The sequence below is a fragment of the Rhinopithecus roxellana genome, chromosome 4, assembly GCF_007565055.1.
Source record: "Rhinopithecus roxellana isolate Shanxi Qingling chromosome 4, ASM756505v1, whole genome shotgun sequence".
NCBI lineage: Eukaryota > Metazoa > Chordata > Mammalia > Primates > Cercopithecidae > Rhinopithecus > Rhinopithecus roxellana.
In genome coordinates, this window is record NC_044552.1 from 73325900 (window position 1) to 73343777 (window position 17878).

Sequence of the window (17878 nt, forward strand, 5' to 3'; positions counted from 1 at the left end):
CAGTTCCTGAGGTACCACAAGCACCTGTTTCCAGCATGTTCCAGCCATGGCTTGTAAGTGGACCTGCAAATGCTGCAACGTCCAGGGTACCAAAATAGGGGAAAGGCGCCCAGGCACAATCCAAGGGAGCTAGCTTACCTCAAGGCTGTGTTTGACAGGGATTTGGGAACTGGAGAGTAAGGAGGAGGAGGCAGGGTACAGCCTCTGCCATACGGCCCCACACCCACTGGCAGACATCCATCCTCCCGCACCCCCCCCCCCCGGCCCCCCTGCCGCGAGGGGTACTCACAGCTCTAGTCTCATACAGAACCAGCTTCTGGACTGAGCTGATAATGGGGGCGGCGGCCGAGGGCATAGCAGCTGCAAATGGGGGTCCCACAACAGGGCACGAGCCGCCGGACCGCCCCAGGAGACTCGGCGAGAAAACTCCTCAGACCCTGGACGTCAAGTCCAGCCAGGAACAACACCACCTGGGCACTAAACCTATAGATGATCAGGTGTTTCCGGATTCCTGCGCCCCGCTTCCAAGCAAGCTCCGCCCCTCACGGCAGGAGCGGGGCTGGAGGACGTATCATAGAGAGGTCGGATAGAGGCTCCCGGGACCTGCGTGCTGCCAAGAGAGGAAGCGAAGGGCGCCATCTTTGGTAAGGACAGGAGGAAAACGTGGGCGGAAAAAAAAGTCGACGGGTTAGTTGAGTCTATTTATCTCCTCCCTCTCTGGAAAAAAGAGGAAGGTGGGATTGGGTAACTTCTTTTGAAAAGGATTCTCCGAGTAGCAGGATAGATCGTTGTGTTTTCACTGCCTGCTGCTGAAAGCCGGCCCTCTGACAGTCCTTCACTGAGTGTCAGCTTCCCCTCACCTCTAATCCATGTTGTACCTACGCTGTGTGGCCCGAGGAATTGTTTTAAAATCACCTAAAGCTGGAAAGTGTGGCTTTGCCACACGTTTGTGCCTGAGACTAGCCACTTGAAGTTTTCGACAGAGACTAGCGCGGTGTGGCGGAGCCGCGCTCGAAAGGAGGTTTCTTCATTTCGTGTGTGTTACATAAGTGGGCATGCGTGTACCCCCCTTCCATAGTTGTGAAAATGAGTGCATTAGAATTATGAATGCCAAATTAGGTACAAAAGTGACTATTTCGAATTGGAACAGAAATGACAGTGAACTACAGCCCCGCCTCCCGAGGCCCCGCCCTCCTAGCAGCCCGTGAGCGGCTGCCTGAGGTCTCCCCGGCAACCTCCCAACAGCCAGGCGGAGCCCCTGGAGGCGGTTGCTGCCCTGAGGAGGGTCCGCTGCGGCCAGGTAAGGAGCTTTCCCGCGGCCGGCTGGGTAGTGGTTCGCCCCGGAGGCACCTTGGTATCTGTTGCACGGAACCCTGCCTCCTGCGGGGACCCCCAGACCAGCTCCTTTTCTTGCAAAACGGTCTCTGTAAATTCACTTTTTAAAACCACGTCTCCTTTCAACGACTGAAGTATTTATTCCACAAATATTTACTGAACACCTACTGCAAGAGTATAAGATTTAGGGGAGAGGCAGCGCTCCTAACTTAGGCGGCAATGCTAGGTTTCCCAGGAAACCTCTAAACCTCAGAATCCTCCGCTAGAGGGCTTCTCAACTGCTAAGTGTAAGGAAACTTTTTTAAAAATTACAGAATTATAGCATACACAGATAACATTCATGTAGTACGAAAGATTATATTGTAAATTAAAACTTGAGAAACTAAAAAAAGTTAAAAAAATACTTAATTATATGTTATTTTGCACTTTTTCCCCCCTGTAGTTTGGTACTCCTTTTATTAAGAACTAGAAAGATGGCCGTGTCCATTCTGGCATTTTGAACTTAGATCTTTTAGCTGGGAAAAATAATTAGCTGCGTTCTGTTTCATAATGAAACCAACTCTTCTGAATATTAGTTAAATATTTGCACAGTGTTTTTATGTAGGATAGCAGCTCTTAAAATACCTTAAGGATTCTAGTTTTCGATTATTATGGTTTAGCACTTCCATTTTAACTTTGTCTTAATTTCTTTCACCCAGAATTAGATCCGAAGACAAAACTTTGAGGGCAGGTTGTTTATATGAGACGTAATCCCAGGAAACAGGAGCAGGGAGGGGAAGAAAACTAATAAAGGGAATATTACCAAAGAAGTTTCTTTGTGGGCTGAATTCACTAGGGAATACTGGGAGGCATGTCTCAGTTATCCCCTCTTAAGGGGCAAGGAAGCTGGAGTATTTATTCGCCAACTCCCATCAGTTATTGGATGAAGCCTGATACGGCAGAACATTGATTCCCTAGAACTTCCAGTCTACCCTATGTTCAGGGAGAGTAGGTTCTGGCAGCTGGAGAGAGCCCATGGGCAAAAAGTCGCACACGCTGACATTTTGGAAGTTGGGCTGGTCGTGCATAGGAAAGATGTATGTCAAGTGGATAGGGGGAAGGCACTAATAGCAGCTGCTATATTCCACCCTTTGCAGCACTCATGTCCACTCTTCCTCCACATCAAGTTCACCCCATCCCACCCTAATTCTTTAAGGTAGTGGCTAGTCTCAGTTTTTAAAAGAAAAGGACTTACACAAAAAAGATTATGGGACAAGCTGCAGAATCCTCTACTGCAATTAATCCAAGGTCTGTAATTGATCATCTCCTTCCTCTACCATCATTCTAGATTTTCCTTACTCTTGGCCAACACTTCTGCTGGTCTGTTGTTTGCCCAGTAGGATAACGAGCTTTCATTCCTGAGGAGTGTAAGCCCTTGGTTACTGTGTCATTGTCAGGTTTTGGTAGCTGCAATTACCCATTCACTGGACGTGAAAGCGTCAAGAGCTGTCTCAGAGAATCCCCTGAGTTCAAGAAATGCATCCCCTATCCCACTTATCTAGCAGTTTGTGGCCATACCACCCTTAGCAACCCCAATCTCATCCAATTACATAGCAGCAACCCTATCTCCATCTGCCAGTGCAATAACTTACAGGCTTGTGGAGTCAAAAATGACCAGGTGGCAGCAGTAGTTTTAAGATTTAAAGAAACCTTTACTGGGTCCCCTGATAGAACCGTCTTTCCCCTCCACCAGACCCAGGACCTCTTGTTCAGAAGTGAGGTGCAAATTTCCCAAGTCAGTCACTGAGAGTATTAGTGAGAGGGGTCACTCCTACTTCCAGCCCTTGATTCAAAGCATATTCCTCATCTTGAAGTACATTGTCTCAAATCCCAGGCTAGCACTTTAGTTGTGCCTTTAAGAGGCCATTCCAACATTCTGTCAAACCAGCAGCTTCTAGGTGAAATGATATGTAAAAAGGGTCCTCTGATCCAAGGCAATATTATATGAGATTTCATGAAGATAAATGAGACATAGTCTAAACCTTTAGGTAGTGGTGCTGGCTAAGGCACTGCAGGTAAGAAAAACAAGCCCATATTAGGAGCACTTGTCACTTGCCCCTTCAAAGGTGAAGGGGTCTTGTGTAATCAATTTGTCACTGAATGTTTTGTCTCCTAAAGGGATTGTACCATAGTGAGGGCTCAATATGAACAGGTCTCAATTTGTAATCAATGTGTCACTGAATGAATGTTTTGTCTCCTAAAGGGGTTGTATCATATTGAGGGCTTAATATGAACAGGTCTCTGCCATGAATGGATACAACATTCAGCAGCAGTAGTGTAGCTAAACCAGCCTGGTGAAAGGGGGCCTTGTTATGAGCCCATGCCTAGCCTTCATCACCTTCATCCCCGCCACCATGCCTGCTTCATTTACAAACCCATTATGCAAGCATTGAGGTGACCAGAAGCAAAGATTGGTTCGTGTCTACTGGATAAATTATCCTATCCGCCTGGGTTTTTCAGTGCCTCTTCTGAGGTGGATGCTTTCTGAGATACAAATATCTATGTATTTTACATCCACTAATATTAGTTTTCTCTGCTGCATAGCGAATTACCACAAATTTAGCAGCTTAAAATACACATTTGTGATCGCACAGTTTCCATGGCCAGGGGCCCTGGCATCACTCAGCTGGGTACTCTGCTCAGGGTTTCACAAGGCTGCAATCTGGTGTTGGCTGAGATGAGATTCCATCTGGAGATTGACTAGGGAAGAATCCACTCCCAAGCTGATTCACATTGTTAGCAAGCATCATCGTTTTGTGGTCGTAGGACTGAAGTCCCTGTTTTCTTACCAGCTGTTGGCAGGGGCTGAACTCACAGGCCACCCACTCTTCCTCATCATGTGGTCCTCTCACAGCATGGCAGCTTACTTCTTCCAAGCCAACAGAAAGTCTCCCTCCAGTCCCTTAAGATGGAATCTTATACAATGTAACATATTCAGGAGACAGACATTCTATTACCTTTGCTATATTTAGAAGCAAATTACAGACCCCACTCCCACTCAAAGGAAGAGGATTGTGCAAGGGTGTGACTCATTGGAGGTCAGATTAGGGTTTGTTGGCTACACCACCCTCATAGGCCTAATCATATGCTTCTTCCCCAGAACTCTTTTTCTCTTACCTTCTGATCTTGTACCTTCTAGGCCCTTGATGAAACCATTTGGCATTGTCCTCCAAACTGAGGGCCTAGGAATACTGCTTAAAGCTCTGCCTGCCAGGAAGATTTCCCCTAATCACCATTTTTCAGAGCTACTTGTGAGAGGAACTAATGTCTGACAGCATTGCATTTACAGTTTGTACCAATATATTGTGATTCGTCCATGAATTTTGTTTTCATTTTCTGTCAGCTGTTCTTAGGGAATTCCACACGAGGTGTGAGCTGAAAGAGACACTGGTGCACGAGACAGGTGACATGGGCATCTGGGTTGCTTACTTATGAAATTTATTTATACCCTGAAGACCTGTTTGAGCCTGATGCCAATGTTCATTTTTATCACATAATAGGTTGCTGCTGTGCCTGCCTGAGTTTAGGACTTGACTTGTCTGACATAACCAGCTCATAGTGGATACTTCCAGTTGCATAGTCATTTGATAACCCATGACCAGGCATTCATTCTCTACCAGAGCCCGTGAGCATACCAAGAGCTGTTTTTTGAATGGGGAATCGTTCTCTGCTGCAGACAGTAAGGATCTACAGAGAGAGGCTCCTTTGTGTCTTTCCTAAGACTCCAAAAGGTATCCCTACATACCACAGCACTGTGGGACCTTTAGTATTGCAGGATCTAGCCAGATATATGGCCCAGGAAGCAAAGCCTCTGGTGCTGCAACCTAAAACTACAGAGCTTTTCTTGCTGTGTGCCCCACTCAAAAACAACAGCTTTCCATGTCACCCACTAAATGGGTCAAAACAGTATTCTTAAGTGTGCTTCATGCTCTCTTTGAAAACTAAAGAGGCCTACAAAATACTGTGCCTCTATTTTAGAGGTAGAAGGTACAAGGTACAGTAACTCATCCTTTACCTTGGACAGAATGTCCCAGATCACTGACCTTTTAAAACTTTACTGAAGTAATAAGACCTTCAAACTTTGTAGGTTTATCTCTCACTTTATACTGCTTATGTGTCTTTATAAGGGGATCCGGGACACTTGCCACTTCCTGCTCACTGGTCTGATATTGTCAACATTGTGGATCAAGACCCCTTTATACTATATTGTCTCAAACAGCAGGAGAGTCCTTGGGTAAGACTGGATGTTCGCTGTCACTGCTCTAAGTGAATACAAATTGCTTCCAATCCTTTCTTCATGGGGATTGAAAAGAAGGCACGCATTGCCAGATCATCAGCTGCATAAAAAATACAAGATACTGTGTCTATCTAGTAAAGATCTCATCCTTACAGCAGTTGCAACTGAGACTACCAGCTTGTTAAATTTGCAGAAGTCTACCCTCATCTGTTGTGCTCTGTCTAGCTTCTATAAAAGCAAGATTGGAGCAATAAGCAGGATTATACATCTTTTAAATTGTTGTTCATATCACTCTTCATTCAGAATGATTTACTCTTGGTTATCTTGCTCAGGTGTAGAGGACCCAGTATGCAATGTCATGAGCTTCCACTTGGTCTTTTCTTTTTCTTATTATTATACTTTAAGTTCTGGGATACATGTGCAGAACGTGCAGTTTTGTTACATAGGTGTACACGTGCCATGGTGGTTTGCTGCACCCATCAACCCGTCACCTACATTAGGTATTTCTCCTAATGTTATCCCTCCTATAGTCCCCCACCCACTGACAGGCCCTGATGTGTGATGTTCCCCTCCCTACATCCATCTGTTCTCATTTTTCAACCCCCACTTATGAGTGAGAACATGCGGTGTTTGGTTTTCTGTTCTTGTGATAGTTTGCTGAGAATGATGGTTTCCGGCTTCATCCATGTCCCTGCAAAGGACATGAACTCGTCCTTTTTTGTGGCTGCATAGTATTCCATGGTGTATATGTGCCACATTTTCTTTATCCAATCTATTATTGATGGACATTTAGGTTGGTTCCAAGTCTTTTCTGTTGTAAATAGTGCCTCAGTAAACATATGTGTGCATGTGTCTTTAGAGTAGAATGATTTATGATCCTTTGGGTATATACCCAGTAATGGGATTGCTGGGTCAAATGATATTTCTGGTTCTAGATCCTTGAGGAATTGCCATGCTGTCTTCCACAATGGTTGAACTAATTTACACTCCTACCAACAGTGTAAAAGTGTCTCTATTTCTCAACATCCTCTCCAGCATCTGTTGTTTCCTGACTTTTTAATGATTGCCTTTCTAACTGGCATGAGATGGTATCTCATTGTGGGATTTGCATTTCTCTGATGACCAGTGATGATGAGCATTTTTTCCATATGTCTGTTGGCTGCATAAATGTCTTCTTTTGAGAAGTGTCTGTTCATTCCTTTGCCCACTTTTTAATGGGGTTATTTGTTTTTTGTTTTTTTTTTCTTGTAAATCTGTTTAAGTTCTTTGTAGATTCTGGATATTAGCCCTTTGTCAGATTAATGGATTGCAACAATGTTCTCCCATTCTGTAGGTTGCCTGTTCACTCTGATGATAGTTTCTTCTGCTGTGCAGAAGCTCTTTAGTTTAATTAGATCCCATTTGTCAATTTTGGCTTTTGTTGCCATTGCTTTTGGTGTTTTAGACATGAAACCTTTGCCCATGCCAGTGTGCTTAATGGTATTGCCCAGGTTTTCTTCTAGGACTTTTATGATCCCGGGTCTTACGTTTAAGTCTTTGATCCATCTTGAGTTAATTTTTGTATAAAGTATAAGGAAGGGGTTCAATTTCAGTTTTCTGCATTTGACTAGCCAGTTTTCCCAACACTATTTATTAAATAGGGAATCTTTTCCCCATTGCTTGTTTGAAGTCAGGTAGCGTGATGCCTCCAGCTTTGTTCTTCTTGCTTAGGATTGTCTTGGCTATACAAGCTCTTTTTTTGGTTCCATATGAAGTTTAAAGTAGTTTTTTCCAATTCTGTGAAGAAAGTCAATGGTACTTGATGGGGATAGCACTATAAATTACTTTGGGCAGTATGGCCATTTTCACAATTTGATTCTTCCTATCCATGAGCATGGAATGTTTTTCTATTTGTTTGTGTCCTCTCTTATTTCCTTGAGCAGTGGTTTGTAGTTCTCCTTGAAGAGGTCCTTCACATCCCTTGTAAGTTGTATTCCTAGTTATTTTATTCTCTTTGTAGCAATTGTGAATGAGAGTTCACTCATAATTTGGCCCTCTGTCTGTTACTGGTGTACAGGAATGCTTGTGATTTTTGCACTTTGATTTTGTATCCTGAGACTTTGCTGAAGTTGCTTATCAGCTTAAGGAGATTTGGGGCTGAGATGATGGGGTTTTCTAAATATACAATTCTAAATATACAATCATGTCATCCGCAAACAGGGACAATTTGACTTCCTCTTTCCCTGTTTGAATACCCTTTATTTCTTTCTCTTGCCTGATTGCCCTGGCCAGAACTTCCAATACTATGTTGAATAGGAGTGGTAAGAGAGGGCATCCTTGTCTTATGCTAGTTTTCAAGGGGAATGCTTCTAGTTTTTGCCCATTCAATATGATATTGGCTGTGGGCTTGTCATAAATAGCTCTTATAATTTTGAGATACATTCCATTAATACCTAGTTTATTGAGAGTTTTTAGCATGAATGGGGTGTTGAATTTTGTTGAAGGCCTTTTCTGTATCTATTGAGATAATCATATGATTTTTGTCATTGGTTCTGTTTATGTGATGGATTACATTTATTGATTTGTGTATGTTGTACCAGCCTTGCATCCCAGGGATGAAGCTGACTTGATTGTGGTGGATAAGCTTTTTGATGTGCTGCTGCATTCAGTTTGCCAGCATTTTATTGAGGATTTTTGCATTGATGTTCATCAGGGATATTGGCCTGAAATTTTGTTGTTGTTGTTGTGTCTCTGCCAGGTTTTGGTATCAGGATGATGCTGGCCTGCCTCATAAAATGAATTAGGGAGGAGTCCCTCTTTTTCTATTGATTGGAATAGTTTCAGAAGGAATGGTACCAGCTCCTCTTTGTACCTCTGGTAGAATTCGGCTGTGAATCCATCTAGTCCTAGACTTTTTTTGGTTGGTAGTCTGTTAATTACTGCCTCAATTTCAGAGCTTGTTATTGGTTTATTCAGGGATTCAACTTCTTCTTGGTTTAGACTTGGGAGGGTGTATGTGTCCAGGTATTTATCCATTTCTTCTAAATTTTCTAGTTTATTTATGTAGAGGTGTTTATAGTATTCTCTGATGGTAGTTTGTATTTCTGTGGGATCAGTGGTGATATCATTTTTTATTGCATCTATTTGATTCTTCTCTCTTTTATTCTTTATAGTCTGGCTAGCAGTCTATCTGTTTTGTTGATCTTTTCAAAAAACCAGCTCCTGGATTCATTGATTTTTTTGAAGGGTTTGTCATGTCTCTATCTCTTTCAGTTGCTCTGATCTTAGCTATTTCTTGTCTTCTGTAGATTTTTTAATTTGTTTGCTGTTGCTTCTCTAGTTCTTTTAATTGTGATGTTAGGGTGTCGATTTTAGATCTTTCCTGCTTTCTTTTGTGGGCATTTAGTGCTATAAATTTCTCTCTACACACTGCTTTAAATGTGTCCCAGAGATTCTGGTACGTTGTGTCTTCATTCTCATTGGTTTCAAAGAACATCTTTGTCTCTAGCTTAATTTCGTTATTTACCCAGTAGTCATTCAGGAGCAGGTTAGTTTCCATGTAGTTGTGTGGTTTTGAGTGAGTTTCTTAATCCTGAGTTCTAATTTGATTGCACTGTGGTCTGAGAGACTGTTATGATTTCTGTTCTTTTGTGTTTGCTGAGAAGTGTTTTTCTTCCAATTATGTGGTCAATTTTAGAATAAGTGCAATGAGGTGCTGAGAAGAATGTATATTCTATTGATTTGGGGTGGAGAGTTCTGTAGATGTCTATTAGGTCCGCTTGGTCCAGAGCTGAGTTCAAGTCCTGAATATCCTTATTAATTTTCTATCTCATTGATCTGTCTAATATTGACAATGAGGTGTTAAAGTCTCCCACTATTATTGTGTGGGAGTCTAAGTCATTTGTAGTTCTCTAAGAACTTGCTTTCTAAATCTAGGTGCTCCTGTATTGGGTGCATATATATTTAGGATGGTTAGCTCTTCTTGCTGCATTGATCCCTTTACTATCATGTAATGCCCTTCTTTGTCTCTTTTGATCTTTATTGGTTTAAAGTCTGTTATATCAGAGATTAGGATTGCAACTCCTGCCTTTTTTTGCTTTCCATTTGCTTGGTAAATATTCCTCCATCTCTTTATTTTGCACCTATGTGTGTCTTTGCACATGAGACGGGTCTCCTGAATACAGCACATTGATGGGTCTTGACTCTTTATCCAATTTGCCAGTCTGTGTCTTTTAATCAGGGCATTTAGCCCATTTACTTTTAAGGTTAATACTGCTATGTGTGAATTTGAACCTGTCACTATGATGCTAGCCAGTTGTTTTGCCCATTAGTTGATGCAGTTTCTTCATAGTATCGATATTTAATAATACTATTATTTTGCTAATATTTTATCATTTCCATTTTAAAATTTTATTTGATCAAGTAATATTTAGAAAAATATAGTTTTCTTTTTTCTTTTAAATATTCGACAATTAGGGGTTTTTAAAATTCTTTTATCACTCTTTTTAACATTGTTTTATTGTGATCAAGAGATATGTCCCATGCTGTTTTACTGTTTACATAATAGAAATATTCAATGGGTATATATAAATATTTCATGAGTATGAATATGTAGTCTACAAGTGCTTAAAAACAAGAGACAGTCTTCGTGCAAAAACAAATAAAAAGTTATGACCTTATTTGTTTCTGATTCACTCCAAAAGAGTTGGACTAAGTTGAAAACTGTTCATGTTAAAATATTGAGGACTCGAGCTTCTGTGCTAGAAATCCGCTTAAGAGCAAATCCAAATAGCAAAAGGTTTCTGAAAACAACTTTAAAATAAATATTTGTTCTTGCAGATATTTGTAAAATATTACAAAAGAAAAAATGTAAAACCTACATTACTGTTGGAAAAGTTTTCTTCATGGAATTAACCAAAGCTTCCTAAAATATGAAAATATGAATCTAATACATTTAGCCAACATTACCTTTTCCATTTCTGGTAAAAATTATACATGCACCTATGTTGCATGTGCATGTACAACATATTTAACTTTAATTTGGTTTTCAATATAATACACACAAATCTGTGTGTTTATACATATATATGTGTTTTTTCCTTCAGTTAGTCTTTCAGAAACACTTTGAGCTCTCCTTTATACAACATATAGTTGGATTTTGTTTTTGTCTCAAATTAAGAGCTTACTATTATTTTTATAAATGAGTTAAACTTATTTGCAATTACTGACAAAATTCATGTGTTTAATGGTACAAAATGACTTCTGGGCTAAGAAAATTCACAGGTTATTTCAATTGTTCCTAGTCACCTCCTCCAACCAAATTAGGCAAGTTAACAATCTTACCCTGTTTTATTGTAGTATTTTGTATCATGACTTCTCAAGAGAAGACAGAAGAGCATCCTTTTGCAGATATATTTGATGAAGATGAAACTGAAAGGAATTTTTTGTTGTCCAAACCTGTTTGCTTTGTTGTATTTGGGAAACCAGTAAGTTATCTCTTATTATTTTGTATAATTTTTTTTTAGTTTTAAAATCACAATTTTCTAAGTTACCGTATAAAAATAAAAACCACATATTGTGCTCATTTTTTGAGCTTCTGATAAGTTTTCATTATATGACCTAAAATCTGACATAATATTGATTATAAATTCATAACTCTCTCTCTTCTTATGTGTTATAATTGAGAAGGAACCCAGACTATATTTAAATTTGCTTTTATATTATGAGGAAATTAACTCACCAAAACATCGCACATGACAACTGTTAGTAGTGTGCGATCTGAGGTTACTTCAGACTTTATTTGCATATGAAACTTCCTTTGCAATTTGTTGTGAGGCTCTCTGGATATGTGAAGACAGGACACCATCAAGATGAGCCAGGAGGTTCTCCTGTTAATGTCTGAGATTCTGAGAGGCACTGTGCCTCAGGTTTTACCTACAGCATGTTAGAGGACCTATATGTTGTCTTTCCACAAAGCAGGAAAAAACCAAAATGGCTGTTGTAATAAAGTTTGCTTTTCTAGACATTTCTAGTAAGGAACTCTAGCTAATAGCTACTGACAGCCACTGAGCTGGTTAATTAAAGAGCCTCTCCAGCATAGCAGAGATTAAGAGCTGGATCCCATCCTTGACTTACTTTATGTGGACCCTGGACAGGTACCAATAAATGGTTTCAACAACTTTCACTATGTTTCTAAAAACATAATGGGTTTTAAAAAGTCAGCGGTGAAAGCAACCAGATGCAAATGTTACTTCAACAAAATGACCTTTTATCTTTAAAGTATGATACTTTCCAAAGATGTCAGTTAAAAAGGATCTTTTTGCTCATCAAAATTACTAAATGGAAGCGTGTCAAAACATTCATGATTGTAAACTTTAGAAAGGAAATAAAACGATGACTCTCTAATATAATCACAATGATTTTTAATCAAAATTATAAAATTTGACAGTTAAAAGAGTGCAATACCATAATGGTATAGCTTCCTGATTTTAGGGCTATCTACTTAATTTTAAAGGGTCTATTTATATTACTTTAGGAGATGTGGCATATGCAAGAATTAGTAAAGAAAAACTAAACTATACCTATCTAGGGTCTACTCTTCATTTTTTATGGGAAAAATTACTTTATAACATTAATGTAATAGTAACTAGCAATAGAATCTTTAAAAATTGGTGTATCTGTTTCACTGGCAAGTGACTGTTCTGTTGGGCTTTAAATAACATTTTTCTTTTTAAGGGTGTTGGGAAAACAACATTAGCCCATTATATAATACAGGCATGGAAATGTATTCGTGTTGAAGGTAAATTTTATCTTTTTTCTCTAATATTTTATTATGAAAACTTTCAAATATGCATAAAATGGAGATAATTATACAGTGAATGCCCATATACCTGGCATCTAGAGTCTGTGATTAACATTTTGCTATATTTGCTTTATCACACATTTGTCCACCTGTCAACCCAGTGAATATTATCTGCTTGGGTTTTTATTTATATTTAATTAAAATAATGAATTAAATAATTTTTTTTTTTTGGTAGAGACATGGTCTTGCTTTGTTGCCTAGGCTGGTTTCAAACTCCTGGGCTCAAACAGTCTTCCCACCTTGGCCTCCCAAAGTGCTGGATTACAGGTGTGAGCCACAACACTCAGCCCAATATTATTTTTATAACAGCATCATCAATCCAATAATGTTTTGCCCTTCTGTTAGTCCTAGTTTTGTTCATAGAATTTATGAAATGTCATCAACTCTATTCTACTACCTCTAATTCTCTAATTTCGTAATTTAGAACTGTTTGGAATATGTGTGTTTGGGTGTCTCTTTATGAAAGCTCAAATGAGATGGAACTCTCACAGCTTTTCTTAGGAACATTTTTTATGACTTAATTGTCTTCAATGATAACTTTTATTTTTTATTTATAAACTTTCTTGCATTCTTTGCAATATGTAAGACAATGAGTTGATATGTTTATATATAAATATTCTCTTAATTAATAAAACTATTTATGCCCTAATAGAAAAATAAGAAAAAGAATGAATAGGCAATTCATAAAAGCAGAAATAAAAATAAACAATATAAGAAAAAAGTTTAATATCATTATAAGAAATGTTCATTAAAATAACACTGATCCATATTTGCCTATCAAATTGGCAGTGAATCTTTACAATTACTACAATCACTGTAGGTAAGGATGTTATGAAATGGGCATTCCACATGCTGTTGGTAAAATTGCAATCTGCTACAAGTTTTTTGGAAAACAATTTGTAATACATAACACACACACACACACAACTCTAAAAGTTTCTTCTTTCTTTGTTCAAAAAGTTTACTTCTAGGAAATCTTAAAGAATACCAAACGTCCCGTAGATTATTAACAACTAATGATGTAACAACTCTCCTGGATCCTGCCCTGGATCATGCCCCTGTCATTCCTATCCCAGGATGTCCTCTATCAAGGAATGATACATTTCCTCTTTTAAAGGAAACAAATCATCGGAATTTCAGCCTCAAGACCCCTCTTTCTAATCTGTGTTTACCCATTTTAACATTTCTTGATTCATTTCCTTTTACACCATGTGCAAAACTAGCGGGCTTTGGATGTAATTGTAGGGTTATGAAAATCTGGATTAATTAATACCAGTGCATACTTTTGTAACTATACTTAATGATGTAGAAATCACTGTCATATACACCACCTGATTTCATCCTTACATTCTATTGTACACTACACAGTATGTATGCATCCAAGGTGCAGCGGTGTTTATGGAATTAGCTCCCCCAGGATTCTTTATTTTTTTATTTTTTATTTTTATTTTGAGACACACTCTAACTCTGTCACCCAGGCTGGAGTGCAGTGACATGATCACGGCTCTCTGCAGCCTTGACCTTGTGGGCTCAAGTGATTGCCCCACCTCAACTTCCTGAGTAGCAGAGACTATAGGCATGCACCATCACGCCCTGCTGGTTTTTTAACTTTTTGTAGAAATGTAGTCTCCCTGTGTTGCCCAAGCTGATCTCAAACTCCTGGGCTCAAGCAATCCTCCTGCCTTGGACTCCCAAATTACTGGGATTGCAGACATGAGTCACCATGTTCAGTTCTCCAAGATTCTTAAGCTTAGTGAGTGGCAGAGACAAGTTCTCTGTGGAAGACATTCTGCTGCTGCTGCTTTGGTTAGGCTTAAATGACATAATATGCATACATTTGCATTGTAAATCATAAAGTGATGCACAAATGTTAATCTTTGTTACCAGTTAGAAAACACTAGAATGTGTTTCTTATTTTGGTGATCCTAGTATCAGCCTGTATTAATATTTTGAATTCATGTTTTAGCTTTGCCAGTTTTGGAAGAACAGATTGCTGCTGAAACTGAATCAGGAGTTATGGTAAACAGATCTAAATTTCAAAGTAACTATGATTACAAAAAAAAAGCTCTGTATCATAGATATATTATACAGTAATGTACAATATCTATGCTTGTCCTTAGTTGCAATCAATGTTGATCAGTGGTCAAAGCATTCCAGATGAACTTGTCATAAAGCTAATGTTGGAGAAGCTCAACTCCCCAGAAGTCTGTCACTTTGGTATGTTTATTTTAATATATTTACAGCCCACAAAGCAACCTTAAAACTCATGCTTTACCTGAGGCAAAAATAGTTTCTGGAGTTGCCCTTTCTTTTGCCTTAGCACAGGAATCTCATTATCTCTATTCAGTTGAGCAGCCTCGATGGTTTTATTCGCTTGTTTGTTTTTATTTCTCAGATTGTACATTTGTTTAAAAAATAAGTTTATATGACCCAATCTTCTTTAACATTGTGTTATCCAATAAAAGCATCAGAAATCTGCTGTGGTCCATCTTGCAGTACTGCTAACTCTGCTGACTGCTTCCTCATATACCTTGGGTAATGTCGTTAAGTCCTGACAATGGCTAGGGTTGTCTGCATTAATCCGCACTTAAAAGGCAGGAATGGGAAGTGGAATGCCACCATCTTACTGTTGAGCTCTAGATATTTTCAGGCTTCATCCTGTTCATCCAGTCTACCCTCTGACTCTGGACCTGAAACCTGTCCCGGTACTCAAATGGATGCTGAGCAAGGGCTTTGGATCTAATTTTTCAAGACAAAGACCACTGAAGCTCAAAATGATTAAAAAGAAAAGAGCAAACTCTAATACCTCTTCTAAAGAGGAGAAGAAGAATAATGACAAGTTTGGGATAAAATTATCCACCTGAAATGGATTTATTGTATGAAAAAAGAAAAATTAAGAAAGTTGCTTTATATTCTTAGTAAGAAGAGGACATTGTAACTATTAATGCAGGAATAAAAATACAGGAAAGTAAAAACCATAACTGCCAAAGCAAATCAATGATGCAAGCAGCAAAAGCAGCCTTGTCAAACTGTATCGATTGGTCTCTATCATAGACAGAAAGGTACCTCTTCATATAGATCATATGTATACAGAGATGATACACAGAATGTCCCATATCTATCCACATATGTAGGTAGGTCTCTGTATGGATATATGGGTATTATATATAATACATATATATAGATTAATATATATGGATTATAAATGCATTATAATGTAAGTAGATAGATAAGGTTTGTCTGTAAACTACCTACCTGTCTATCCACTTACTACCTATTTGCTTAGCAGTGATAAAGAGATTGAACTTGGGCAAAATATCCAGAATATGGAAGGCTGGATAAGTAAAAAGGCAAACAGGAATCATAGAATTCCAAATTATCAGAAAGCATACTATTTGAAACAGAAGTATGTATATAGGTAGGTAAGTAAATACCTATTTGTTAACCTCACTTACCTCTTGAAAAACTTGGATTGGTTTACATGGCTACAAAAAAGATGGCATAAATTATAAGCATTGGCAAAAGGAGAAAGAAAAAAAACAATACAAAGAAACTCAGTTGTGCCTCTCATGGTGTTCATAATGTTTTACAATTTTTATTAGGAAATAGTTCAAACAAAAGTAGATTAGTATAAAGATCCTTCCACATTACCACCCAGGTTCAGCATATGTTCAAAATCAACTCTAGTCTAATCTCGTTTCATCTACACTTCTACTTACTCCCTTCTCTCAACCTATGTTATTTTGAAGCTAATCCATATAATATCAGTTCATCTATAAAATGTTTCATTTATATCTCTAAAAGATCTTTTAGACTCTTAAATCTATTACCGCATTACCATTGTCACACCTAATAAATGGTTATTCCTCGATATCATCTACTAAATGGTCTGTGGTCAGATTTCACTAATTACCTCATAGATGTTTTTTAGTTAATTTTTTTTGAAGCAGGATCTAACCAGATTTCACACAGTGTAAGTGACTAGTATGTCTCAAGTCTCTTTTTATCTATAAGTTTCCGCTACTTCTTCTGTCTTCTTGTGTCTTCTCTGTTGAAGAAATGGGTCACTTGTCTTGTAGAGTTTCCCACATTCTGGATTTGGCTGATTACATTCCTCAGACCTCAGTATTTCCTGTATGCCGGTACTTGTCCAAGGATCTGGCAGAGGAAAAGTGATATAAATGGTTTCTTGAGTCTGGGGGCCACACCCTCACCATTTGCTTACATGGCCACATTCTAGGCATGCACAAACAAGCTCATTTAAAGGCTGCAGTGGAGATGGAACCTAAAGCCCCTTCTGCCCAGCCACCCCTCAGCCCATCCTGTAGCATCCCCACAGGAATTTTTTTAGAACCCAGCACTCTGCTAAATACAGTTTGAAAGTCTTTGCCCAAATTCCCAGCAAGCCCTCTCATCCTGATGTTTGCTCTCAACCCATAGCCTGGTGGAAGGTAGAAGCAAAATTGGAAGTGAAGGGTTTTCAAAACAGGGATATAAACTTGAGTGAGTGGCTGGGTGAATATGGATAATTGATGACTCCAAAATCCCTAACGAGGTATGTGCACTTCCAGGGACATCACACAGCAGAGTATTGCCAAATTCATCTTAATTTTGTTTTATACTAGAGCCCTTTTATAATTTGTGTTTCTATCACTATTTTAAAAGGGCCTACACGATCTATAATTAACTTTTCATTGACAATCTATTGTATTATTTTGGCCTTTAACCGAAATCAGCTCTCAGAGCTATATCCTTACCCAAGAGAAACAGTAGAGTCAATACGTGACATCCTAAAAGCTCCTCACTGCTCCCTGCTTCTAGATTCTGGAAAATCTCGTTTTCCCCAGTGAATGAATAGCCCCAGTCTGGGCATTCCCTGCCCCGAGTGTATCATTATGAATGGTCTTGCAAGTCATTGGTCACCAATGTGTCCACTCCTATCAGCCTGGCCTGAGGTCAGATGGGTAGCAGGGATGGCTGGACACAAGGCTACATCAGCCTGGCCTGAGGTCAGATGGGTAGCAGGGATGGCTGGACACAAAGCTACCTGATGTCTCTGAATCTCTCATCACTTCAATCTGAAAGCAGTAGTCTGCCATCTTCATTTGTATGGAAATAGAAAATGCCTTCTCCTTCCGACTGTGCCAAGAAATGGTGGCAAAGTGATGGTATGGGCCTGGGAAAAGTCAGTTTCCTCTGGGTAGTGGTCTGGACAGTCTTACAGTTTCTCACTTGTTGGGCTAATGAAAGCTGGGCAACGGCCTACAAAGCACCTACTCTGCCTATGATAGAAGATGCACAGTCTCCCAGCAAGGACTGGCTGGGGGTGTACCACTCCTCCATCTTTAGCATGAAAGGGCAAGGGCTTGGTAATAGTCTCAAGGACATGTGGGGGTGGGAGCAAGGAGTTCCTCATCTATGCTTTC

At 39.2% G+C, this 17878-nt stretch overlaps 2 protein-coding genes across 2 annotated transcripts in view; one reads left to right on the top strand and one right to left on the bottom strand.

The window, feature by feature from the left end:
• Positions 1 to 570, bottom strand: part of FIG4 (FIG4 phosphoinositide 5-phosphatase) — a 134522-nt gene extending 133952 nt beyond the window's left edge. The window contains exon 1 of the mRNA XM_010366034.2: positions 290 to 570. Within this exon, the coding sequence (XP_010364336.2) occupies positions 290 to 355 (66 nt within the window). The 5' untranslated portion in view covers positions 356 to 570. The remainder of the gene's footprint in view (positions 1 to 289) is intronic.
• Positions 571 to 1103: 533 nt separating this feature from the next.
• AK9 (adenylate kinase 9) overlaps positions 1104 to 17878 on the top strand; it is a 184121-nt gene continuing 167346 nt past the window's right edge. The window contains exons 1-5 of the mRNA XM_030928725.1: positions 1104 to 1300; positions 10949 to 11076; positions 12326 to 12389; positions 14419 to 14471; positions 14573 to 14669. Coding sequence (XP_030784585.1) covers positions 1153 to 1300; positions 10949 to 11076; positions 12326 to 12389; positions 14419 to 14471; positions 14573 to 14669 — 490 coding nt within the window. The 5' untranslated portion in view covers positions 1104 to 1152. The remainder of the gene's footprint in view (positions 1301 to 10948; positions 11077 to 12325; positions 12390 to 14418; positions 14472 to 14572; positions 14670 to 17878) is intronic.